General features: G+C 39.4%; 1 protein-coding gene across 1 annotated transcript in view; it reads left to right on the top strand.

The window, feature by feature from the left end:
* Positions 1-25,590, top strand: part of PRX (periaxin) — a 35,770-nt gene extending 10,180 nt beyond the window's left edge. Inside the window, exons 2-7 of the mRNA XM_073549267.1 lie at positions 9,567-9,622; positions 9,704-9,793; positions 13,099-13,212; positions 14,029-14,188; positions 16,742-16,935; positions 17,083-25,590. Of these exons, the coding sequence (XP_073405368.1) occupies positions 13,186-13,212; positions 14,029-14,188; positions 16,742-16,935; positions 17,083-23,229 (6,528 nt within the window). The 5' untranslated portion in view covers positions 9,567-9,622; positions 9,704-9,793; positions 13,099-13,185 and the 3' untranslated portion in view covers positions 23,230-25,590. The remainder of the gene's footprint in view (positions 1-9,566; positions 9,623-9,703; positions 9,794-13,098; positions 13,213-14,028; positions 14,189-16,741; positions 16,936-17,082) is intronic.
* The last annotated feature ends 1,812 nt before the right edge of the window (positions 25,591-27,402 follow it).

Raw genomic sequence — 27,402 nt, 5'->3', positions numbered from 1 at the left:
CGAGATGGTTTGGGGTGAGCTGGACCGCAGAGTGAAGGCAAAAGGTCCAACAAGTGCTAAGCATCTCTGGGAACTCCTTCAAGACTGTTGGAAGACCATTTCTGGTGACTACCTCTTGAAGCTCACCAAGAGAATGCCAAGAATGTGCAAAGCAGTAATCAAAGCAAAAGGTGGCTACTTTGAAGAACCTAGAATACAAGACATAATTTTCAGCTGTTTCACACTTTTTTGTTAGCTATATAATTCCACATGTGCTAATTCATAGTTTTGATGCCTTCAGAATGAATCTACAGTTTTCATAGTCATGAAAATAAAGAAATCTCTTTGAATGAGAAGGTGTGTCCAAACTATAAATGGGCTTTAATTGACTTCCATATTCTAATAAAACATGACCTTCAGAACTTTCTGCGGAGACCATTTGCAATGAATATGATAGATATGCTAGATATTCTATGATAGATATGCTAGTCATATCCATGTAGTCCATGTAGCCTATGTAGATAGATAAGATATGCCAGGCAATGAATTGAAACTGTGGACATGTCACCTACTTGGCCAGCTACAAAGTCTTCAGCTGTTTCTTGCCTATTATGATATTTGTCAGGGACTAAGTGTGGTATCATAGTGAAGCAGCCCACCTAGCAGAAAGTGCAGAATTCTGCAAAATACTGAAGGCGTTCTATGTAGAGGTATATTATTATAACAGTGACATGGTCATATACAGAACATACGTCTTTACTAGCACAGATCTGCAATAAGTCGTTAATTCCAGACCTTTAGCCACATATTGTATAATAGAACACTCCACAATGTGAAGTTTAATGTTTTTGATAACAGGCTACATCCAATGTATATTACCACAAATGAAACTTTATTAAATCAGATGACCCTTGAGGAAGCTGCTTCTCAGTGATACACGTAGGGAAGGGACTTACTCCTAATTTTTCCCTTTGCGTATTTAGCACATGTGAAGTAATGTTTTGTTTTCACTATTGGATATCACATTGTTGTGCCATTTGAACACTTTATCTCTTATGGATTATATGTGCATCTGTGAATAGCACATGGTGCTTTATTCATTGTGGGAGGATATTTTATTTTATTAATTTATGCCATATTGGTACTTTGGCCTGTATTATATTAACCGCTTGAATATACATTTGGTTTTTAACTGTATCTGTGGTCTGTTCTTAATTTAATAGGTATCGTTTTTGCTACTAATTTGGATATGTGCATTTTTTCTAATTATTTTATAGTGTGCCCCTTCTCACATGGGCAAGAACCCCATACTTGCAATGTTTATTAGCTGTGCCCACTACTTTTAAGATCTACAAATCTACTACTTAGACGTCTCTGCAGAAGCCACTAGGTGAAGATTGGGAGCCTTCTATATGCTGCACAGGGTTGGCAACATTATTTTTTCTGAAAAAATTATTTTCAAAAAATCACAGACCGACAGCTTATTTTAAGGGCACATTAGAAAACCAGACTAAACTATTGAGATTATTATAAGTTACGTATGTCTACAGCTCATATTTCTGTTATGGAGACATTATCTGTATTCACTAATAACTGTGAAATGATGATAATTACAATCATAACAATCTGTATGAGTTTCTCCAGCTTCCAAAAACATCACGGACGCAACAATTTTTTTTTTAAACGGACGGGGAAAAAGTGTCCCGGTAAAGGAGGTCCTGTCTGTATATATGCACCATTGCTGTGTTCATTGTCCACAGGATTAGCGGAGACAGACGACTTCAGCACTCAGTCTTTTTTCATTTCTCCCTTACAAGTACTGATATCTGTCACCCACTTTCAGAGTACAAGTATGTCACCATTTATCACATTTTTATATATATATATATATATATATATATATATATATATATATACATATATATATATACTTCATTTTACCATAGTCATTACAGACATTACAAGGTTCAGAAGCCAGCAGAGAATCCGCTCCAGTCCCAAAAATAGATCCTCATTTATCTTTCATCAAGTAAGATTGTAGATTCCTGGCATGATGCTACAGGACCCTTTCTTTACCAGTTAACACCACATGCAACTGAGTATTCCCAATAGATATGGACTACTTCCAGGTACAACCGGGACACATTTGAGATGGACGGTGATGACCTGGCAGCTGTAAAGAACTTCACCTACTCAGATCAATGATCACTCAAGATGCAACGACGAAACGGGACGTCAGTAGAATAGTTATGGTCAAATCAAATCAAGAATGAAGTCACTGGACAAGGACTTTAAATCAAGGAACATTTCACTGGCGATGAAGACATGGCTCCTAAATAGTGTTGTTTTTTTTTCTGTAGTAACATATGGATGCAATACCTGGACGATAAAGAAACGAGACAGAAGAATCGACGTTTTTCGAAATGTGATGCTGGAGAATGATACTATCAATACCATGGATGGCAAGAAGAACACACACATCAATTTTGGAACAAATCAAGTCAGGAATGTCACTGAGGCAAGGGCCACCAAGCTAAGACTTGCCCATTTTTGACACTTCATATGAAGATAGTAATCACTGGAGAAGGACAACATGGTCCTAAGAATAGAAGGAATAAGGCCAGCAACCTGATGGCTTGATACAATCAACATTGTGTCGGGAGAAGAACCTGGTGGACCTATCTAGGCTTGCACGAGATTTATCTTACTACAGAGCATTCATCCATCAAGCCGCCATTGCTCGAGATTGAGCTGGAAGCCGTAAATAATATTCCCAAATTATTAACCCTAATCTCACCTTTTTTTGTTGCTACTGTGCTAACTTGCCTACATAACGTAAATGCACAGGATCCCAAATCATAAATGAGTACAATAAAATCTCAAGTTGTAAAATCAAAAGATCCCATAGAAACAATCCTATGAAGAAAAGCATAGCAGTTGTATTGGTCTCCCCCCCCCCCCCCCATTATATCACTACAATTGTGAGTGTATATGAGACTTGAAGGGTTCCTATAATTTTTGGAGTTTTAGAAAATGGATGAACTCTTTTAGTCAAGCTTATAGTTGTACACCATCTTGTGCAGTGGTGGGTGATATGATTTTTTTTTTTAGTTTTCACTATTTATTTTAGTCCTAATAAGGGACTTGAAGTTGTTGTGATCATTTGATCACTTTTTCCATATACTACAATAAAATAGCATTTCACTATATAGTGAAAATTAGTCTGTGGGCGGCCTTCATAGCGGTGCGAAGTAGATGGAGGCCTACAATAGGTTGTCATGGCAGCCTGGAGCCTGTCAGTTGCCCATGATCGCATTGCAGGGAGTATCAAGTGGCGCCTGCATGGATTCCCTACCAGGATTATGCCTTAGAAATGACAGTAGTGATTGGTTAAAGAGAAGCAATTTGAGATAGCTCTGGTCACTGCTCTAAAGGCAGGTGCTTGCTGTATAACACAGCAGACACCTGCCTTGAGTACCGTGGGCCCAGCTCAGAGGACCAGTAGGTCCTATGTTGGGAAGGGGTTAAACAGGACTTCTGTACAAAGGGGTAGCCATAGGTGTTGCAGAGGTAGCAGTTGTGCCTGAGTCAGCCACATGCTCTTTTGCCACATTAGTAGTCACCAGTCTCATAAATGTCACATGGATGGTGGGATCCCTGTTACAGATTTTGCATTGAGGCCCATTAGCTTCAAGTTACATTTCTGCCTTTGTAACACTACATCTAACATGGCAATAATTTTTCTCACGCTCCCTGTCTAAATATTGTCAGGGTATTGGCACAAGTCCCGGTTGTGCTGCCTATATCTATAACATTGTACCTCATCTGTGTGTTTTGGGCCCTAACCAGGTAGATATCAGATATCACTGATTTTATTTTTGGACCCCTTATTGCCAGTCAGAACTAATCTGAGGCCTGAACCGGGCACTCGAAGAGTTAAGAAGCATGGCGTTCTGCCTTGTATTAAGGGAGCCATTGTTCAACTATGTAAAAACCCTTTCTTTGGTATGTCTGTAATCCCTTTTGAGGGTGTCTGAGTATGGCTCCTTATTGTCCCCAGAGGGGCAGAGAATTTCGGCTATGAAGCATTGACCTTTATGTGAATCAGTCAGCGTGGGCAGTTCTGTGCCAGGCGTGGGATTTTGGAATGGGCATCGATGCTTCGCTCTGAGTCAACACATGTTTTGAGCTTACGGGGGAATTTATCAACAAACAGTAACGTAATAATTTATGTCACAGAGAAGGCAGAGTTTGGGGCAGATTTATGAAGGAGAGAAAAAAAATGTCTGTTGCTCTTTGCAACAAATCACAGTGCAGCTTTCATTTTGCCAGGACTGTTTACAAAATGAAAGCTGAGCTTTGATTGGTTGCGATGGGTAACAAAGACCATTTTGATAAATGAGGCCTAGTGCTAACTACTAAGCCACCATAGTGCCCGCTGTTAACATGCCGGTCTTTATCACTAAGGAGGCTGTTGGTCTCCAGTAATAAAATGAGGAGTGCTTTTTATTTTAAAGCAAATTATTTTGTATTTTTAATTTTCTTTTAGTAAACCAGGCCCAAAAAAGTTTCAAAGCAGTGACATGTTTGATGTCTGATATATGTAGCTCTATAGACATAGGCCATTTTGTGTGTCCAGGGTAGCCTGTTTAGAACATGAGGCCTGGCCTCTCACCATAGATACCATTATATGAATGCAGTAATTTTTAGTGGTCCGTGCTGTGTTATGGATGCTATGTGGCTATTTAGTGTCTCATTGGTTGATGTCAGGGTCATTAATGCAGGAATATCCAATACCATCTTTAGTCATCCATCCTATAAGCAAACTATCTGGATGTTCATGTATGAGGAAACAGGATACTCATTGACAAATAGGCACACTACTGTATAATGGGCATGTGCAAAATTATAATACAAAAACAAAGATAATTTCAGTGGTAGCTAACCAGCCTGTTGATGGTTTCCAGTGGTTTATGACCAGAAAGGAAAGTGTAAACTGCAGAAAAAGAAATATTACAAATACTTATGGGACCATTTATTGGTAACCACTATATTTGACTCCCATATCAATGATGAAGAAAAAACTAATGAGATTTTACATTAATGGCGGCAATTAACACTTGACTATTGTCAGTCATTGAAGACCTGGTAATGGGAAAATTATATTTCGTCATGCTGCTTGAGAAAGTATAAATGAAAGTAGACTTAGGCCGGTTTCACATATCTGCAATTCACGCTCTGTGTGAGGACCGCCATGTCCAGATTGCCCACTGATCTCTTTACCCAAACTCAACAGCCCCATAGGTATATTTGAGGGTGTGGGGTTTTGTTCAGGAGAATAACAACTGTTTTGAATATCGTAGGCTTATAGCCTTTCTTAAAGGAAAGAATAGAAAATAATTATAAAGTTCTTCAACTTGCTTAATAAAGTAAAATAAATGTTGCCCTATAGGTGCATCTCTGGTCCCCATTTGTCTGTACTTCAGGGTCCCAACGTCTTCTCACTGAAAATGGCCAAAAAATGCCTACTCTGTCAATCACTGGCTGCAGCATGAACCAGTGACTGGCTAAGCGATCTTTTTTTTCTTAACCACTTCTGGTGTGTTGAAGATGGAGCACTGAAGCATTTTAAAACATTTAAAGGGTTAATCTTAATTTCTTTAATGGGTTTAATTGCAAAGTGCTTGTAAAAAAAAAAAAAAAAAACACTTTTCAGATTACATATTGGTAAAAATTATCTCCATTCTCAAGGACAGGCTTATTTTTATTTTTTATAGTCTACTCATTGCCCACGTTACTGGCCACTGCTGCAGTTTTTCAGTAGTGGCCGGTCTCCTAGGCAAGGAACGCAGGACTTACAAACTCTTTTCTATGTTGGGACAGTTCCTCTAATCAATAATTTATATTCCCTGGATAACACCTCTACAATTTTTTTGCCGAGTGGTATGTCCCAGGTTTAGATTGGCGAGGGTCTGGGTCAAAGCTGACAATTTGACTTTTTATTTATTTATTTTTTTAAATCACTGACAGACAATATTTTTTATGGACACATTGGAAAATCATAATAAATCAGTGTGATTTTAATAGATACATGTCTATAACCATTAATTCTGATACAAATGCACACGCTAGCAACTCAGGTACAGGTCCCGAGACCTCACAATCTCTGAAACAAAAGGGCAGTAATTTTTCAAATGTACAGTTCCACTTTATATGCCCACGTAGCGTTTTTCAAGCGATTTTTTTCCTGCGCAGAAACGCATGCCCTTGCCAGGGAAATCGCATGCACTTTTTGACATGCGTTTTTGACGTGATTGTCAAGCGTTTTGACATGCGTTTTTGCCCATATAATTGATGGTTGGCGGAATCGCGGGCGATTCCGGAAAATTAATGAACATGCTGCGTTTTTACCGCTAAGCGATTCCGCAGCGGTAAAAAACACACCATTAGCACATGTGCATTTTCTATTACAAATGCATGGAATGCTTTTTTTAAGCGTTTCCGCGGCAAAATCGCGCGTTTAAAAACGCCGCGGAAACGCTTAAAAAAACGCTACGTGGGCACACAGCCTTAAGTGGTTTAACTAAAGCTGGCCATACACACTTAGGGTCGTTTGTAAAATGACATCATTAATGCATGTTTTGCATTTTTCTTTACATGTTGTCAACTTGTAATTTCCCTACTTCCCCTTATCTTTCCTTCTCATCCCCATCCCCCCCCCCCTTTTTTCTTTCCCCTGCCTTCCCCTCTCCCCATTGTTTAAAAGAATAAAATCTTTGGAGAAGGGTAAGCTCATACTAGGCTGTTTTTTTTTTCCTGCAGCAAAACTCGGTCTCTTGTCAGGAAAGAAGCTGCAGAAAAAAAAAAACAAAAAAAAAAAACAGGTTTTCCTTTACTTGTGCTATTTTTGTGCATTTTTTTGCTGCGGTTTTGGCATGCTAGATTTGTCTCTTGCTCATGCTGATAAAGTTTAATGTTGAAAACAAATCCTACTCTATAGAATCAGATTTTGGAACAAAAAAAATGGAGCAAAACATGATACCTTCGTTTTTCGTGCGTTTTTTCACCACCCATTAATTTCAATGGGTGAAACACTGAAAAAAAAAATACTGAAAGAAGTGACCTGCTCCAATGTGCAAAAAAAAAACATGCAAAGCACAAAATACTGATGACAAAGAAAAAATGTGTGTGCATGAGATTTCTGAAACCTCATATACTTTGCTGGTACTGTAAAATGCAGCTGAAAATTTGCATTAAAAAAACACTACAAAAATGCCCAATGTGAACCTAGCTTTAATGGCTGTTGGCCGAACAATGCTTTACATCGATATATACATGTGAATATTTATTACTGTGTTCACCCATATAAGGGACCTCCCTGTGTTGTCGATTATCCCCCGGGTGGTGCCCCCAGAGTGAGGGCAGCAGGTGTCCACCCCGCACCCCCATATGTCTGCAAATGGCCATCTCCTGTTACTTTATATAGCTGCAGTTCGTGTCTGCCCTGCCTGAAGAACGAGGCTGATCTTGACCTTACAGAATGAGTTATTATGATATCTAAGTTAAGCCAAAATGCTCCTTAATGTATTTCCAAGATAAATACTAACTAAATGTGACTGCAGTTAACCCCAATATATCATTATGCTGCATTTTCTCTCATACCTAATTTTGAAGGCATTGTGGAAGCGGAGATATGGGAAGCTGTTTGGAGACTAATGCAATCACTGCACCTTTAAAAGGCTTTTCCCAGAAATTAAACTGGATAGGTGATAAATGTCTGATCATTGTGGGTCTGGGAGCTCCCCCTAATGGCAGCTGCAAGTACACACAACTTTATCATTGCTTCTAGAAGTGCCGTATGTGGTTTCAATTTTTTTTTTTTTTTTTTAATGTAAGAGATGCTATACACTTTATTATTCAGAAATCAAATATACTTGCTGTCAATGAAAAAAAACATTCTTGTTAAGTGCTGAGAATAAAATCACTTCCAGATAATGGGTTGCTCACATTGGTGCATGGCTAATTACAGTGCATCAGAGATCTCCCTTGTCTGACTAAGGCTAGGTTCACATTTGCGGCTGGGAGTGCTGCAGAGGGCTGCGGACGTCCTCCGTGAAGCTCCGTCCACGGCCGCACCTCCTCTGGTCAGCACCATCTACAGCCGCATTCTGCCGCATGCAGCCTGCGTACCCTATCTTTAACATTGGGTACGCAGGCCGTGCGGATGTATGCGGATGCGTCCGCATGCGACGTTTTGACGATGCGACGAAAAAAACAAATTCCAACATGGTGTGTTTGCTAAAGATAGGGTACGCAGGCCGCATGCAGAAGTATGCAGCCGTAGGCAGAGCTGACCGGAGGAGGTGCGGCCGTGGGCGGAGTTTCACGGAGGACGTTCGCAGCTCGCCCAGCCGCAAACGTGAACCTAGCCTTATCAGTTGTTTGCAGCTTCATTTGAAGAGACTGGAAGCTGATCTGTAGTTCCAGAGAATGGCCACTATACTCACTCCTGAGTCTCCATGTTCCTGCTCTGTATGCAGTTTACACCTACCCAGAACTGCAAACAGCTGAGGGGTGTCAGATGTCAGACCTCCACCAATCTGATATTGATGACCTATTCTTATGAAAAGTTATCAATATCAAAGTAGAGCACAACCCCCCCCCAAAATCTGGGTTCATTATTTTGATAAATCACTCCTAGTGTGCCAGCTATGATTAGGTGTACATTTGTGCCAATTTCTGGCAAACGTAATCGTAAAATTGGTTGATCTATAGGTGGCACTGACTCCTCTTTTTAAGCCTGCCGTATCTCTCTTTCCCACTTTAAGACTGCCAATATTTCTCCTCCCCACATCTCTCCTTCCCTCTGTCAAGTGTGCCCACATCTCTCCTCCCGTTAAGCTGACCCAAATCTCTCCTCTCCCTGCTAAGTCTTCCCACATCTCTCCTTCCCTCTACTAAGTCTGCCTACATTTCTCCTTCTCCCGCTAAACCTGGCCACATTTCTCTTCTTTCTGATAAGCCTGACCACTCTCTCCTTTTACACCTGCACACATCCCCCTCTTAAGTCTGCCCAAATCCCTCCTCTCCCTGCTAAGACTGCCCACATTTCTCTTCTCCCTGATAAGTCTGCCCCCTCTCTCCTTCTATTATGCCTTCCCACATCTTTCCCCCCGCTAAGACTGCCCACATCTCTCCTCCCCCTGCTATGCCTGCCCACATTTCTCCTTCCGCTAAGCCTTGCCCTTCTCTCTTCCTGTTAAGCCTGCCCACACTACTCCTCCTGCTAATTCTGCAAACATCTCTTGTCACTTTTGAAAAGTGGTGAAGGAAATGCAAAAGTGGAAAAAAACTTGCTCAAATTTGGCGGAAACGTATGTGCACCAAAAGTGTACTCTTTCTTCTCTTGTCTCATCCAATTTGCATTTTGGTTTGATCAGGCCAAATTAATCACTTCTTCACAGACAGGCTCTAACTACTTGGCTTATAAATAATATAATTTATGAGGGTCGGGGGCATCTATATCAGTATTGTCAATGCTTGGGATTTCTAGATTTGTTGGTAATGGTTATTGCATTTCTTCGTAGGTGCAGAGGGAGAACGAGTGGAGAGTCATGTGTCTAGTAAAGTATTCGAACCCCCTGTAAGTATTTCTGCTCCTGATGATGACATCATTCAGGAATTACTTATATAAATCTGATTTTACTTCTCACTTTCTCCTTAGCCAATAAAAGAGAAGTTCAGTCCCCTGAAGCCGAGGTCTCCCCCCGCCAGCCACCTGTCCCCGGAGGAAATCAAAGACGCAGATCGAGCGGTGAGAATTTCCTCTTATTCTTTAGGACAAAGGAAAAAGGATGTTACGCTGAGAAGTAACATGCAGCAGGGTCATCTCCACCCGACATCCTGTTCTTTCATACTAGGTGAAGAGCCATGGAGAATTGGACCTGATACCAGGACTCATTAAATCTGAATTAACTTGATTCTTCATTATTTCCTGCCACGGAAACAATCCGATGTCATCTCTGCTGGGTTATATCCCTCCTGACCACCCCATTTAAATATTGAAAAAAAAAGACCAAAAATCATAGGGTGCCATTGAAAATTTAATTCTTGGAACCTGAGAGCTTTGGGACATTTATAGTTAGTAAATATCCAGCTTTCACTTTTTAGGTCAAAATTTCTTCTGATTCAGTATTATATCTTTGTAGGGTTCAGAGAACTTAGCGCAACATTGTTTTGTCTAAATTGTTACTGCATGTTCAGAAAACTTTTGATATGTCACAGACACGTCCGAAGTTTTGATTAGTGGGGGTCCAGATCCAGACATTTTGCCCCATGTTTAAAACGAAGCTGAGTCGAGCTTTGCATTGAGAGTCTAAATGTGGAATTAATAATTGCTTGTACTCCCAGATCCGAGAAGAGTTCCAAGGAGCCAAATCGAAATCCAACACGTAAAAACTCCAGCCTTTAAGAGCATGTATCTTACAGGTGCAACATCCCATGATTGCATTAGATAAGGTTGAAAAGATTTGAATCTCTATGGTTCTTACTTCTCACGTCAACCGTATCTGATGCCTGTCAGGAACTTGTTGTATCTGTAAGATTCATACATTGAAATGGCTTGTCTTGTATATATTTTATTTAGACTACAATAAGGACAAGTTTTAACATACTGGACTTGCATCTGGTTCCTTGGAAATCTTCTGGGAACTTGTTCTGCTGCTGCAATCCAGATTTAATAGGTAATGTAGAGTGGAACACCAGTGGTAATGACCCTGGTTAACGACGTGAACTGTCAAACCATGTCAGTTTATGCAAAAACAAAAAAAATTGAAGATTAAATTATCTCTAAGGCTTAAAGTTAAAGATGACACATTTCATTTGTATTTTAGCTATATATATTGCAATTTTTAAAATTACAAAAACGAAAATAGGCTGATGCAAAAGTTTGGGCACACTCAGGCTCGGACTGGCCCACAGGGTAACAGGGGAATCCCCAGTGGGCCCCTGTGCAGATCTGGGCCCCAACCCCACTGCATGGGTGGTACTTGGCATAATTCACTTGATTGACACTGTACAGAAAAAGCAGCTTCTCATCATTCAGTAACCAAGCTGTGTAGTTTATTATTATATAGAAATATAGGTAAATTTGTGAACAAGGGTTGTGTAATATTTGTATGCAGATGAAAAGGAGGCCCTTGGCTCCCCAGTCCGACACTGGGCACATTGCATGGTTAGTACCTAGTAGCACCCCCTTTTGCAAGAATCACAGCTTGTAAACGATTTTTGTAGCCAGACAAGTCTTTCAATTTTTGCTTGTGGGATTTTCATTCATTCTTCCTTGACAAATTCCACCAGTTATGTAGATTCCTGGGGCATCTTGCATCCTCCGCTATTTTGAGGTCTAGCCACAGATTTTCAATAATGTTCAGATCAGGGGACTTTGAGGGCCTTTGTAAAACCTTCTGCTTGCGCCTTTTGAGGTCACCTATTTGTGGATCATTATCCATTAGTAGAAGCCATCCTCTTTTCAACTTCAGCTTTTTTACAGATGGTGTTATGTTTGCATCAAGAATTTGTTGAAATTTCCTTGAATCCATTTTTCCCTCCACTAGCAAAATATTCCCCGTGCCATTGGATGCAACACAACCCCAACACATGATTGATTCACCCCCACGCTTAATGGTTGGCGAGATGTTCTTTTCCTAAAATTCTGTGCTCTTTTTTCTATACACATACCTTTGATCATTGTGGCCAAAGAGTCCTATTTTAACCTAATTGGTCCACAGGACTTATTTCCAAAATGCATCAACTTGTTTAGATGTTCTTTTGCATACTTCTCAAGCTGAATGTTATGGTGAGGACGCAAGAGAGGTTTTATTCTGATGACTCTTCCATTAAGGATAAATTTGTGCAGGTGTCTCTGAACGATAAGTCAATATACCACAACTCCAGAATCTGCTAAATCTTTCTGAAGGTCTTTCTTTTGCAGTCAAATGGGGGTTCCGATTTTCCTCTCTTGTAATCTTACCGGCAGCTTTTATTGACATTTTTCTTGATCTTTCAGACCTTATCTTGACCTCCACTGTACCTGTTAACTGCCATTTCTTAATTACATTTCAAACTGAGGAAATGGCAAGTTGAAAACGCTTTGCTATCTTCTTACAGCATTCCCCTGCTTTGTGTGCCTCCAACATTTGTATTTTTACAGTGCTACTCAGCTGCTTAGAAGAACCCATGGCTTCTGTTTATCGAAACAAGGTTAGAGGAGGCTAGGATTTTATAAAGCTGGGAAATTTGCATCACCTAGCCTTTCCTAATGATGATATTGAACAAGCCATAACCCTAACAGGCTAATTAAGATCTGATACCTTGGTCAAAGTTATCTGAGCACACAAATCTCCAAGGATGTCCAAACTTTTGCATCTGCCCATTTCCTTTTTGTAATTTTTAAAATGTAAAAAATGACAATTTTTTTTGCCTAAAATACAAGTGAAATGTGTCATCTTTAACTTTAAGCCTGTTAGAGATCATTTCATCTTCAACTTGCTTAATTGTTCAAAATAGCAGTAATTATGACCAGGGGCTCTCAAACTTTTACATGCCACTGTATGACCTAATGAAAACAGCAGCAGCTTGAAAACATGCAGACATCACATCTAGCCTATATTACTGGGAGGGGCACTGCCATAAGTGAAAGATCTGAAAATTACAATATCTGCAAAATGCATATCAAAGGGTCTGAAAATGAAGATTGCAAATTGAAACTTTGTGCAATTTTCCCTCTGTCTCAGTCCGTCTTGATCTTTCCTTTCCGGTTTTATTCGGTGGCTGCATGTCTTAAGTGTTACATCAACAAGAAAGTCTTTTCCGAATTAATTTCTTTGGCATTTCCTGTCCTGGCATTTCTTTGGCTTCTTGCGAAGAAATTCTCTTCTCACTTCCCCCAATTATTAAACAAGACTGGATTGAACTAAAGTCTATAGATTTCATAGTTGAAGTTTTTAAAAGGTTCTACTAATAGCACTGATATGTATGCATGCCAACAATGGCGATGATTCTCAAAACAAAGGATGACAATGGTGGTTATGGACTTTGATGAGGCTTTTTTGTTTTCAGGCACAAAAAGAGAAACTCCACGCAGAGTTAAAGAAAGTTTTGCTTCTGAAAGGGCAAAAAAACTTTGCAGAACAAGAGGAACCCAAGATGGAGACTAATGTGAAGATCACAGAAGTGAGATGAGATATCATCGAGTTTTTAACTTCTAATCCTACCTTTGTTTCCACATATTTTTTATATAGCCTTTTCAGGAACAGCTATGAAAACAATTATGAACAAATATACTAATAATCCATGCTGCTATATGTGTTGTGCTGCTAGTGCTATTTTTGCATTGAACATCATATTTGTTCATAATTTTATGACAATCAATAAAAGTTATTTTTTAAGTGATCAAGATTTCCTGTGGATCCTGCTGGAATTCACCTGTTTTCTGATTACCTACAGTATGATACTCCCATAGTCATCCCACAGAGTATGATGTTCCCACAGGCCCCCCCACACAATATGATGACCGCTAGAGCCCCCACACACAATGTGATGACCACTAGAGCCCCCATACAGTTTGCTGTCTCCGCAGCCCCAAACATTAAGCTCTCCCACAGCCCCAAATACAGTATGATAGCTGCCACAAGTAATGACTGACAAAATCTTAAAAAAAAAACAACTCGCCTTACCCAGTTCCCCCAAAGCGCTGCTTTGTGTTGTGCAATGTGTGGACAGCAGACACAATCTAGTGATGTAATCACGCATGCTCTACTGAGTCTCAGATGTTTAAGGCTGAATGGTGGAGCGGAGAGCAGAGAGCTCCCTATTCCATTATTACATTCAATGCCGACCTCATGGTCTTCCTCTGTGGGTCGCTCACCCCTTGACTGCAACCAACTAAACCACCAGTGTAAGAAAAAGAAGAATTTTCAGTAGCTGCTACGTGCAAAGTTATAAATATTTCTAGGATGCTTTAGTTAATATCTGGTCATCTTTCTCCAGGAGAAACTGAGAGCTTCAGAGATGGTGGAGGTGATCGTAGAAACTGAGGCACAGGCTGGAATGTCCGGTATAAGCATCTCAGGAGGAGGTCGAGATGGACTCTTCATTTCAGATGTCGTCAAGGACTCCCCTGCTGCCAAAAATTTGTCTCTGCTTCAAGGTAAATATTGTTTAGAGTCATATGTGTATGTACCATAGCGGAAGAAAATGTAGTAGCTAAAGGGGCCTTGAAAATACAGAGGATGCAGAGAGAAGGTCAACAGCATGTATTATAACTAATGATGAGAACCTAATCCCTTGAGTGATTTCCTGCCCTATCCCCGTTGCTTACTTGACTGCCTTTTGCTACTTTCGGATGCAAAATGAATGACTAGGTGGCTGTGCATACTCGGCTGTGCTCATGAAGTACATCTGTGGAAGTAAATAGTGAGAACGCTCAAAAGTTTGCAAACCCCGGCAGAATTTTTGCTTTCTTGGACTTTTCTGAGAGTATATGAATGATAGCACCAAAACTTTTTCTCCACTCATGGTTAGTGGTTGGGTGAAACCATTTATTGTCAAACTACTGTGCTTTCTCTTAAATCATAATGACAACCCAAAACATCCAAATGACCCTGATCAAAAGTTTACATACCCTGGTGATTTTGGCCTGATAACTTGCACAGAAGTTGACACACATGGGTTTGAATGGCTACTAAAGGTAACATCCTCACCTGTGACCTGTTTGCTTGTAATCAGTGAGTGTGCATAAAAGCTGAGGGAGTTTCTGGGATACAGACTCTTGCATCTTTCATCCAGACACTGACGTTTCTGGATTGCGAGTCATGGGGAAAGCAAAAGAATTGTCCACGGATCTACGGGAAAAGGTAGTTGAACTGTATAAAACAGGAAAGGGATACAAAAAGATATCCAAGGAATTGATAATGCCAGTCAGCAGCGTTCAATCTGTGATTAACAAATGGAAAATCAGGGATTCTGAAAAAACAAAACCACAGTCAGGTAGACCAACAAAAATGTCATCCACAAAAAAATTATTTGTAATGCAAAGAAAAACCTACAAATAACATCAGTTCAAACACTGGACTCTCTGAAAACTAGCGGTGTGGCTGTTTCAAGATGCACAATAAGGAGGCGCTTGAAGAAAAATGGGCTGCATGGTCGAGTCGCAGAAGAAAGCCATTACTGCGCAAATGCCACAAAGTATCTAGTCTACAAGATGCAAAACAGCACAAAGACAAGCCTCAAAACTTCTGGAACAAGGTAATTTAGAGTGATGAGACCAAAATTGAACTTTTTTGCCACAACCATAAATGTTACATTTGGAGAGACGTCGACAAGGCCTATGATGAAAGGAACACCATTCCTACTGTAAAGTACGGAGGTGGATTGCTGATATTTTGGGGATGTCTGAGCTACAAAGGCACAGGAAACTTGGTCAAGGTTGAATGAAAGATGAATGTAGCACGTTATTTATTTTACTCATTTATATAACGCCACTGATTCCACAGCGCTTTACAGACATTATTGGCACTGTCCACGATGGGGCTCCCAATCTAAATTCCCTATCAGTATGTCTTTGGAGTGTGGGAGGAAACCAGATTACCTGGAGGAAACCCACACACACACGGGTAGAACATATAAACTCCTTGCTAACCACTGAGCCACCATGCTGCCCTGTTATCAGCAAATACTGGAGGCAAATTTGCATTCGTCAGCCTGGAAGCTGTTCATGGAACGTACTTGGACGTTCCAACATGACAACGATTCAAAACACAAGGCCAAGTCGTCCTGTCATTGGCTACAGCAGAACAAAGTAAAGGTTCTGGAGTGGCCATATCAGTCTCCTGACCTCCATATCATTGAGCCATTTTGGGGAGATTTCAAGCTCACAGTTCATGCTAGACAGCCCAGGAATTTACAGGAACTTGAGGCTTTTTTCCAAGAAGAGTGGGCAGCTTTTCCATCTGATAAAATAAAGAACCTCATTCACAACTATCATAAAAGACTAAGCTGTCATTGATGTTAGAGGGGGCAATACACGGTATTAAGAAATGGGGTATGTGAACTTTTGATCAGGGTCATTTGGATGTTTTGGGTTGTCATTATGATTTAAAAAGAGAAAACAGTAGTTTGACAATACATGCCTTCACCCAACCACTAACCATGAGTGGAGAAAAAGTTTTGGTGTTATTATGCATATTCTCTGAAAAAAGGCCAAGAACGCAAAAATTCTGCCGGGGTATGTAAACTTTTGAGCGCAACTGTTTGTGGCCACCTTACCATTCATTCTTGACATGTATTCTAGCTAGGCAGGACAAGAAGTCCAGGAACTCTTTAGGCTGTATACAGAGACTCAGAGATGGGACATGCACCAAGCAGACATAATTTTATACTGTAGATATACCTTAAATGTCTGAGGTAGGAAGACTCATTTAAAGGGAAAACCAGGACACATTCTATGACGGTTAGTGATGGTTTCTACCAGTGTCAATTGGGACTCTCCTCTATCCATACCCTGGTTAGGATATACAGGTTACTACATGTATAAGAAATAATTATGAACCAGGCATTATATAAATAATGCACTAAAAACTTCACGATATACCCGTCACCAAAAATATGATCTTGGTATACAGGTGGCCTGCTCGCAGAGGTGGTCTTTTGGAGAGGTATTAATATAGGTACCTTTTGCTTAAACACATTTTTTTCACAGGGGACCAGATCATCAGTGCCAGAGTATTCTTTGAAAACATTAAATATGAAGACGCCTTAAGGATCCTCGAGTATGCCGAACAATATAAAGTCTCTTACTGCTTAAAAAGGACAGTGCCGTCTAGTGATGTTACAGTGTCTCCAAGCTCCGGGAGTGTGGAAGTGAAGGGTCCAAAAGCTAAGATGCCAAAATTGGTAAGTTATTGCATAGATTCAACAAAATTATTTATGATGTGTGACACTGTTGGTGGAAATATTTGATATATACAACATAATTTCTAAATTAACCTATTCATTTCATACAATACATATATTTCCTAATATTTTTTCCATTTTTTTCAGTCTGTCAAAAGCCTGACACCTGTGAAGAAGAAAAAAAAGAAGATTCCAAGTCAAGTTACTGACTCAGAAGCTTCCAAAGAAGCCATAAAAGGTTCAGAACTTTCTGCTGCCAGCTTGGACATTCCACCAGTAGATGTTGAATTTTCCTTCCCCAAATTTTCCAAAATTCTAAAAACCAAGGGAAGTACAGAAGCTACTACTGGAACTAAAAGTACAGAGATTACCACCAAAGTAACGACCACAGAACAAAAAAGGCTTAGGATGAAGTTCCCAAGGCTTAGAGTCAAAGACGCAGCAGCTGTTGGGGGGCATTCTGTGGATGTTTCTGAGTCCAAAGATGTTTCAATTAAAGAAAAGTCTGCAACTCAAGTTGGTATTTCTGTTCCTAAAATAAAGAAGCCAAAAGTTGATATTACAGTGGCCAAACCAGATATTGAGATTGCAGCACCAAAGATTGAAATTGCAGCACCAAAGATTGGAACTGAAGCCAAGCAAGAAAAAGTTTTTAAGACTCCTCAAGTGGAAATTGATATACCACTAACAAGCATGAAGAGTGAGATAGAAATTTCTGAAAGGATAAAGGCACCAGGCCTAAGCACCTCAATTAAAATTCCAGATGTTGAAATTAAGATGCCAGTGACTTCTGGTGAAGTGGAAACACCAGAGGCAAAAATAAGTATACCTTTCTTATCAAAAGTTGGGATCTGCGCACCACAAAAAGAAAAAGAGAAAGAAGTTTCTCTAATAGTCGAGAGAAGGTCAAAGACTGAAAGCAAATTACCTTCAGTTGAAATAGCAGCACCTAAATTAGACGTTGACTTAAGTATACCAAAAGTTGATGGTTCAGTGGAAGTAGAAACACCAGACTCTACTAGTCAACGCCTGCAGATCAAACTACCAAAGTTTAGCATGTTCACTAAAACTACAGAAGTAACCCCTCCTCAAGTCAAAAAAGAGATTAAGGGAAAAGTTTTAGAGGAAAAGCAAAAAATGCCTTCTGTTAAGTCTCCAGAAATTGGTATTTCTCTTCCTAAAGGGAAACTTGAAGGAGATAGTCCTGACAGTCAAAAGAGAAGTTCTCTAAAGTTTCCATCTATAGACATCTCTGCACCAAAAGTGGACCTAGATTTATCTGTAGAGTCAGAAGAACTCTCTGTTGAAAGTATTCAGGTTCCAGATGTGTCCCTTAAAATGCCAAAAATAAGTACCCCGAAGATAAGCATGAAAGTTAAGGATGCCTATGCTGGCACTATTCCACAAACAAATTTGAAGTCTGAGAAAGTCGAAGCAGAAAGTACTATTGAAATTCCAGATGTTACACTGAAAATGCCCAAAATAGGTCTTCCTAAATTGGGCTTAAAGAATGATGTCCAGGATGTTGAGTCAGAAGTGGCAGCTCAGAAAGGTGAACATGAAGAATTTAAACTGAAAAGTCCTAAACTGAAACTACCAAGTCTTGGAGGTTTCCTGGGAAAAGAAAAGACTGAGGTAGATGGATCAGATTATTCTTTAGAAGCGGAGGGAAAATTAAAGTTTCCAGCAATTAAGATGCCATCAATTGATATTTCATTACCAAAAGTCCAAGACAGTGAGCCAAGTAAACTAGAGGGCACCCTCCCCGCAGCTAAGATCGATAAAAAAGCATCAGAATTAGAGGGTACAGATTTGAAATTTAAAATGCCTAAAGTTTCCTTGCCAAAGTTTGATGTGACAACAAAACTTGGAAAACCCGACATGTCTCCTCCAAAGTTCGGAATTCACATGCCTACTACTGATGAGAAATTAAAAAGTGAGAAACTAAAAGAAGAAAAAATGATCACTTCAGATTTGGATATTTCTGTTCCTAAGACTAAAATATTTGACCTTAATTTACCTTTCCAAAAACCTGACCTAAGTATTTCAGGAGAGAAGCCTAAAGTTGCAATCAAGTTTCCAAAAGTAGAGTTGGATTCAATAGCATTTGATGGACAGACTGGAGATTCAAAAGTAGGCATTCCTTCTATTAAAATGCCAGCTCTCGAGATCGATGCTCCTAGCCTTGATATTGATTTAAACTTGCCAAAAGTGAAAACTGAAGGAACCGAGGTTTCTATTGAAGACAAAGATACTATATTCCAGATGCCAAAGATAAATCTTCCTAAACTCAGTGACGTAGCCAAAGATTTAGCCGTCGAACTTGATGTGCCAAAGGTGACAGGCGACATTTATCCACCACACCTTACTGCAGAAATGAAGACTGGGAAGGACATAGAAGATAAGGGACTAAAGATGAGTTTGCCAAAAGTTGAGATCGGACTTGGAAAATCCACCGAGTTTGGTGTTGATGAAATTAAAGAAAAGGCTGAAGTGAAACTTCCTAAAGCAAAACAAGAAAAAACAGTTGCAGAAGATAAAGAGGCTAAAATGAAGTTGCCATCAGTAAATCTTCCATCTCTTGAGATAGATGTACCTAAAATCCCTGATGTGGACATCACTGCAGGCATTCCAGCAGTTGAACTTGATGTGTCTGGGAAAGAAGACTTAGCAACTGTTTCAGGTGACATTGATGCCAAATGGAAAGCACCAAAGTTTTCTTTTCGGAAACTTGGTATTGCTGGATCCAAAGCGAAGAAAGGTGACGTAGATGTAAAGACAACAGATACAGAAGGAGATACTGGACTTGCAATCAAAGGTCCAAAAATAAAAATGCCAAAGTTTGGAATAATTTTTCCAAAATACAAGCAAGATGATGAAGTGGAATTAGATAAAAAAGCTAGTAAATCCAAAGTGGATGTTTCTGCTGGTCAAATGGACTTCTCTTTAGATGGGAAAGTTAAAGTTCCATCAGTTAAACTTCCATCTTTTGATATATCAGCTCCAAAATTAGACGTTGATATTGCACTTCCAAAAGGAGATGCTTCTACGGTTACTGACAAATCTTCTGAGAATAATATTGACATTCCAGATGTAAAGTTAAATCTTCCCAAATTTTCCATGCCAAAATTTGGAAAAAGCAAGGAGGATTCAGACATTGAAAAAACTAAAGTGCAAGGTAAAATTTCTTCATCAAAATCAGTAAAAGCCGGCGAAGCTTCTGGTGAACTAGATGGAAAAAGCGCAGAAGCCAAGGGGAAAGGCAGGGAACTAAAAATGAAAATGCCTATTATCAAGATGCCTTCATTTGGAATATCAAAAAAAGATACAGATGTTTTAGAGGCAAAAATTGGAGTAAGTTCTTCAGAAGATAAAACTAAGAAAAGTAAGACCGTTGCACAGGAAGCAAAAGTGTCTCTAGAGACTGAAGGTGGAGATGGAAAGACTTTTATTAAAATGCCAACATTTAAAATGTCATCTCCAAAAGTGAAGGCACCTGAGGTAGATCTGACTTTAAAAAGTTCAAAAGAGAATATTCAGGTGCCTGATGCCCACATTAAAGTTCCTGATGTTGAGTTACCTACCTTTGGAATAAAGAGTGATCGAACAGCTGAAGGGTTATTTTCTAAGACAGAAGACATAAAGTCTGTGCATCCCAAAGATTCTGACCTGCACCTTGGTGATAAAATAAAGATACCTTCACCTTCAGCTGCATCTGCATTACTAATTTCTGCTCCATGTGTTAAATCAGATATCTGTACATCCATACCAAAAGTAGAAGTTGATGTTTCAGATGCAGACATTAAAAGATACGGTGGAGACTTAAAAATCCCTACACTTCCATCCATTGGCGTTTCAGTTCCAGATGTTGAATTGGATATAGGTTTGCCCAAAGTAAGCTTGGAGCACGAATCTCATGTCCACATGGAAAAATCATCTGCAAAAATAAAAATGCCTAAAGTTGAGTTGCCAAAGTTTGAGGACTTGGAAACCAAGGTAGACATTATTGGCATTAAATCTAAAGACATTGAATATGAAGGAAAAATCAAAGGTCCTAAGTTAAAACTGCCTAATGTTGATATTTCACTTCCAAAAGTAAAATTAGATGAAGATGACATACCATTCATTGAAAGTGACTTTAAAATGCAGGGTTCAAGTACTGAAGTAACTACCACAGAGGGATTCTTCAGTTTGCCATCTGTAGAGCTCCCAAAAATGTCAACTCCCAAAATAAGAGCTCCAGAACTGGAACTAGATATTAGTCTAAGTAAAGAGGATTTGAAAGGGAGTGACTTTCCCAAGTCATCCAAGGTAGAATCAAGTGGTTCTGAAGGTGAACAACATGACCTAAAACTCAAGATGCCAAAATTAAAGTTGCCCAAACTTGGTGGTTCTATGACAAGTGTAGAGGAAGGCCCTATCAAAACAAGTGTGAAGGCTTCCAAAACAGAAGATAGTTCTGAATCTGGAATCATGGGCTTCAAAATAAAAATGCCTAAACTCCAAGTAGGATCTCTTAAAGGGAAAGGAGGAGAGGATACAGAGTTAGAAAGTGACCACAAAATTAAAATGGCTGAGAAAGGTGATTTTAAGGTGTCAGATCGTGAAGATTCTGATAATAGCCATACTTTCAAGATCAAAATGCCATCATTTGGAATATCAAAAGGGACTGCAGAAGCTGGCACAGAACCTTTGCACCCATCTGAAGAGAGTACAGAGTTAAAGATTAAAATGCCCAAAATCACTTTGCCTGATGTTGGGTTTTCAAGGGGTGAAGGTGAAAAGACATCAGTGGAAGGCGGTCATACTGATGCAGTTAGCAGGGTAAAAAGCATTACATCATCAAATATTGAAGAGTTAGAATTAGATGTAGGGTTGAAAATGCCAAAAATTAAAATGCCAACAATTGGTCTACCGGGACGAAAGGGAGATGATGACATGGAGATATCTCTTGATGAAGAATCCAAGGGTAAGAAATCATTGTTCAAAATGCCAGATGTGGAACTGTCTACTCCAAAGAGTAAAGCACATGGTGAATATGAAGTGGATCAGAAACTATCAAAGGACTTAGAAGGCGGTGATTCTCCAAAGAAGAGCAGTAAAATCAAGGTTGAACGCAAACATGACACTATTGAAGAAGATGCTGAAAAGAAATATAAAGTAAAACTACCAAAATTAGAAGTCGGTATACCAAAAGCTGGAGATGTAGAACTTTCCCCACCCAAATTAATATCAGAGACAAAAGACAGCGAGATTGGTATTAAAGGTTTACGCTATGAACAGGAGTCTGATCAACACGAAGGGAAAAAGACAAAAAAAAATATTTTCTCACTCAGCAAAACCAAGGACAAAAGTGGGGGTCTAATATCATATGACGTAGACACAAGTCCAGAACTGAAGATTAAATTGCCAAAAATAAAAATGAAGCCTTCTTTTGGTCGGTCAAAAGGCAAAGGTAAAGGGTCTGAAGTCAACGGAGAAGAAGAAACAGAAGCAGACTCCAGTGATGTCACTGCTAAGCTTTCGAAAATTAAGTTCCCCAAATTAGGGTTTTCCTCCTCCAAGGGAAATTCTGGAGACTTAAATATAAATGGAACCTCTGGCCATGTGAATGGTGAGACTGAAGTATCAGCTCAGAATGGATCTCAAGATGGTTTTATAAAAGTTGGTAAACTCAAGTTTCCTAAGGTTGAATTTTCATCACCATACAAGGGCAAAGAAATAGACTCTGAAATGAACCTCAAATTGGTCAAGACAGAAGAGCCTGAATCAAAGGATGAAGGTACAGAGAGCTCCTTTTCCTCCAAATTTAAGTCTCCTAAAATCGCTTTCTCTGGTTTTAAGAAAAAAGAAAAGGGTGAAGATCGCATAATTTCCTCGTCTGCAAGAACAGAGATGGCAACTATGGAAAATGTGAGTGAGGGTGAATCAAAATCAGGGATGGGTCGTCTCTCTCTTGGATTCCTTTCAAGTAAATCAAAGGGGGAATACACAGTGGACAATAGTGGTATTCAGAAAGACAATGTGGGTGACTCTGGTAAAGACAAGTCAACAAAATATAAGATTCCCAAGTTATCATTGAACTCAAAATTAGGGGCAGAAATGGAATCCAGTAAAGAGATAAAAGAAAGTTCACAAGAAGGTTTCGAAATCAGCCTTCCGCAGGTGAGCTTCACTACCCATCATGAAGAAGAAACCATGACAGAGGAAGAAACAACCTTGGGCTTTCTAAAAGTTACAACAACAAAACAAATCAAGACCGAGACTGTAACAGAGAAGACCCTGGCCATATAAGACAATAGGTTTGTTAGCTCAAGGACTTGATTTGCCAACTATCCTGAATTGTTGCAGGCTGAATGTTCCAAAATAATAATCTCTCCACTCTAATCTTCTCCTGCACATCAGTGACTACAATGGCGCCCCTCCAAAACTGTCTCAATGAAGGTTACCATACTTGTCTGTGTTTTAATCCTTCTAAATTGATGTGTTTATTATTTAACGCATTACATGCCAGGGTTCTTAGAAGAAGCGTAAACATGTAGATGAAATATGGTGTTTGCTTCATGCCATGCAATATGGGCTCGCTAAGAAATACAGTTTTGAGTAGGGTTGTAGCTACCATACCATAATCTGAACAGACACAGAGATAGTGGAACTAACATCCCCCGGACTTAAGTAACATTTTACACTTTTCTAAAACTATATAATGAGATTGGTCACCGAAATGCCTGGTTGTGAGAAAAAAGTAAATAAATAAAAGTGTATACCATTAGGTGATTTGGGCAAAGTTGAGCATAGAAACTATATAGGATACATGCATAGCCAGGGTATGGGTACAGTACAATAGTGCGTGGCTTCACACATTTGACAATGTTAAGCCACCTTGATAATCCTGCCCGATTATCTTTGTCCCAATTTGAAGCCCACCCCAAAGATATTTTTCTTAAATGGTTATTCCCATCTTCATAGTGTATCATCAGATAGTACTTGTAAAAACAAGACAAGCCTTTTCATAATTTTCAGTTTATTAAAATGTTCAGTTGTTCCTGAGATATTAACACTTTTCTTTTGCTTATAGCTTGTTACCTTGGAAATTGACCACCACTCTTCGTTTTTAATACCAGCCAGCCTCAACACAGAACTTACAAGCTAGACAGCAAAGGTGGTCGGTCTCCTAGACAACAAGACGTAAAGATGTAAATAAAAGTGTTAATATCGCAAGAATGGCTGCAAATTTTAACAAACAGAAAATTGCAAAAGTGCTTCATTTTACAATACCCTCCTGTGAAAGATGGGCATAACCCTTCAAGCAACCTCGGAGATTCTTCCAGTGGCGACAGTAGATAGCTGAACAGGCAGGATTAACAAGGTGCCTCAACAAATATGTAGGGATTTTGCAAAATGGCTTGTTGTTAAAAAGCACTATCCAACAATACCCATTTATATTTATGGAAATAAATAATCCTTCATTTTATGTAAAACTTACATATTTCACTGAGGAACATATGATGAGCTAAGTGATTCTGTAGACAGAAACTTATATGGAGAACACTCCTTTATTGGATATTACAAAGAGAAGAGCATGACTACAGTATGTCTCCACTTGGATTTTAGAATTGCAACAATGCTGTCGGAGATCATTTGAGATAAGTATAAGATTTATTTCCGGACTTCCATACGGTCACTTTGGTGTCACTTTCAAACTACGGTAAAAATTCTGTTTAATGTATCGTTCAGAACCACCTTTTAACTCATTTTTTTCTGTCAAATAAATGTTCCAACATTACGCCATGTTTTAGCTTGTATATGGATGCATAGACTTTTTTTTTTCTCAAAATCTACCATTTTTATATAAATTTGCCCCACATTTTAACAAAAAAAACTTAACCAAAAACCTAATTGGCAGTATGTTTTTGGAGATTCTCCTCTTTCATCACAGCTTTCATCCACCTTTATGGTCCTGTGATATACTCATAAAGAGACATATACTCTTAATATATGTATAAAGCCCTTACTGGATCACAAAGGCCCGGGATACTACTTTTGGAATTTTTTAGAATTTCCATATAAATTATCAGCGGCACCAAATCCATGGCCAGCGTTTGGGAGCCCTTCAGAATGTTCTTTGACTTGACCTATAAAAGCTACCAGTGAAAATAGGTAATCGTTAAAGAAGAAAATTTCAATGACCTCAACTCATTCAACATTAGTAACTCTATAACCCAACACTCTCACTTCCTCCTGAAAACAATTTGCTGTACCCTCTAGGTTTAGGGGTGGTTTCAAGGACAAGCACAAGTTAGGCCAAGTCTACTTTTCCGAAGACACCAGAGTCTATGTAGCTGTGTGTAGAACATAAGGATTTTTTTCTTTGGGAGGTTAGAGTATGATACTTGCGTGTGAGAGTTTCTTGCCCTGCCGACTGTTGTGATATCTGTGTTCACCATCAATAACACTTTTATGTAAAGATAACCGTGACTTTCTAGAACAGCGATCTCCAACCTTTGGCTCTTTGGTTTTTCATGCTTAGAGTTTTGCAACAGCCAGAGAACCACCGGTTGAAGAGAATTGTTCTAGAAGCTACTACAAGATGTATAATGTTTTTTTTGTATTTACTATTATTTTTAATTATTAAAAGAAAAAATTAAAACTTTATATTTGAAGTGGAATCTATCATTTTGTAAAGTACCAACTAACCCCCTTCCTGCTTTTTTATTTCTATTTTATTTTATTTTTTAAGTGGAGTTTTGATGTAGTAATCCAGTGTTTAATCAGAATGTTTTAATAAATATGTTACTGAAAACCATAAAAAGTGTCAATTTTTTACTCTCTGCATCATAACCGACAGCAGCAAAATAGTTTTTGTATGCAGAGATGAGGGTAGCGTGGGCTAGCGAAGAAATCTCAATACCAAATTTTCATAGCTATAGTTAGAATTAAAATTGTAACATACACAAAAATCCATCAAAGAGAACCCCATAAATATATTTTTTAAATCTGGTGTAAAATGTAAGGAGATGGACATACTGCCCTTGAAGATACGCTATTGCTGTAAATGTGTATTGTGACGTGCCTTAGTCGTCACGGTGTTGTGTTCTGCGCGACAGTAGGGAGTGTTAAGGTTAACGTGTGGGACTAGCCCAAAATGGGAGGGGCAAAGGCGAAGGGACAGAGACAGTTCCCTGTCAGGAAGTCAGATAGGGCTCGGCCTGCAGTGGAAGCAGACCTAAGGACTGACTAGTCAGCAAAGTCGTGTGATGTGGGTGTCGCTAATATGAGTAAAGACCGAGGTGGTGGATAGATCCAGAGTAGAGACTAGGAAAAGTGACAGAAAGACAGAGTGATGCACTGGAGAAGGGTTCTGAGACGGGAAGTCTAGCAGCAGGAAAAAAGGATGCAGATCTGCTGGTTAAGGAAAGGACTCTCACTTACTAGACTGTAGAACTGTGCTGGGTTGTGATGAAGGTGGCCGAACTTGGGTACAGAAGCAAGTAAGCCTGGAAGATGTAGAGAGACAGTGTGTGAAAATGCTCCATGTTGTAAAGGAAACTTACTTGAAGTTATGTACATTAGATATTGAGGGCCATAACTGTTCAGTAAAAAACTGTTTATCGTTGACAGGTGGTCTCCCTCATTGAACCTCTCATCACATAGACCTGGACAGCAGAAGACACTGGCATCACACAGCCTGCAATAGTGTAGAGCCCCCAAAGACAAAGTCCACACACCCAGCTAGGACCCCCATCTTCATGGCGTGCAGGGGGCGTGAAAGATGGGTACCTCTCCCACTGCTACTGCCTTGCACCACCTTACATAAATGCCGCTGTTCTCCTGAATCCGGCGTTGTTTTCTTTTGTTCCAGCTCTTCTCCTTTACTGAGATATCACCCCTAGTCCCTGTGTATAAATCTAGCATTTTCAACTAAGGGAGCATGGCCCTCGACTCTTCTTGAGGATCACAGCCTCTCTGATAAAAAAAAAATAAAATACTAGATTTATATACAGGAAAGGAGGGACCATGTCTCAGAAGCGGGGAGGAGCTGGAACAAAAGAAAGACATCGCCAGATTCAGGAGAACAGCGGCATTTACACCAGGTAGAAAATTACATATTTATGGCAAATATCACATCCTCTTTAAAAGGAAAACTTTATTTTTACCTATTCTTGAAAGTTTTTCTTATGCCAATCCAGCTGTTAAGAAAAATAGTTATCCTCTGAGAGACACTGGTTACTGGAACAATTGGGTTTGCTGACAGATTCCATTGCAACCATTCGTATCGCTCAATTCTTGGGCTGAAGACAATTTTCCCTAGCTGAACTTTTTTTTAAAAACTTTAAATTTTAGCGTTCCGTTTCTGTGGAATTCATACATAATGTATATTAGGACATGATTATCATTTTTGTTGTTATGAAATCAACATTCGCAGGCCATTAATAGGGTTATCACATGAAGATAACCCCCGTCCAT

Source organism: Dendrobates tinctorius, unplaced genomic scaffold (genome assembly GCF_039654945.1).
Source record: "Dendrobates tinctorius isolate UK_male_01 unplaced genomic scaffold, ASM3965494v1 ptg000158l, whole genome shotgun sequence".
Lineage (NCBI taxonomy): Eukaryota > Metazoa > Chordata > Amphibia > Anura > Dendrobatidae > Dendrobates > Dendrobates tinctorius.
The sequence above is the reverse complement of the archived record's forward strand: the minus strand, read 5'-3'. Positions and strand labels throughout refer to the sequence as shown.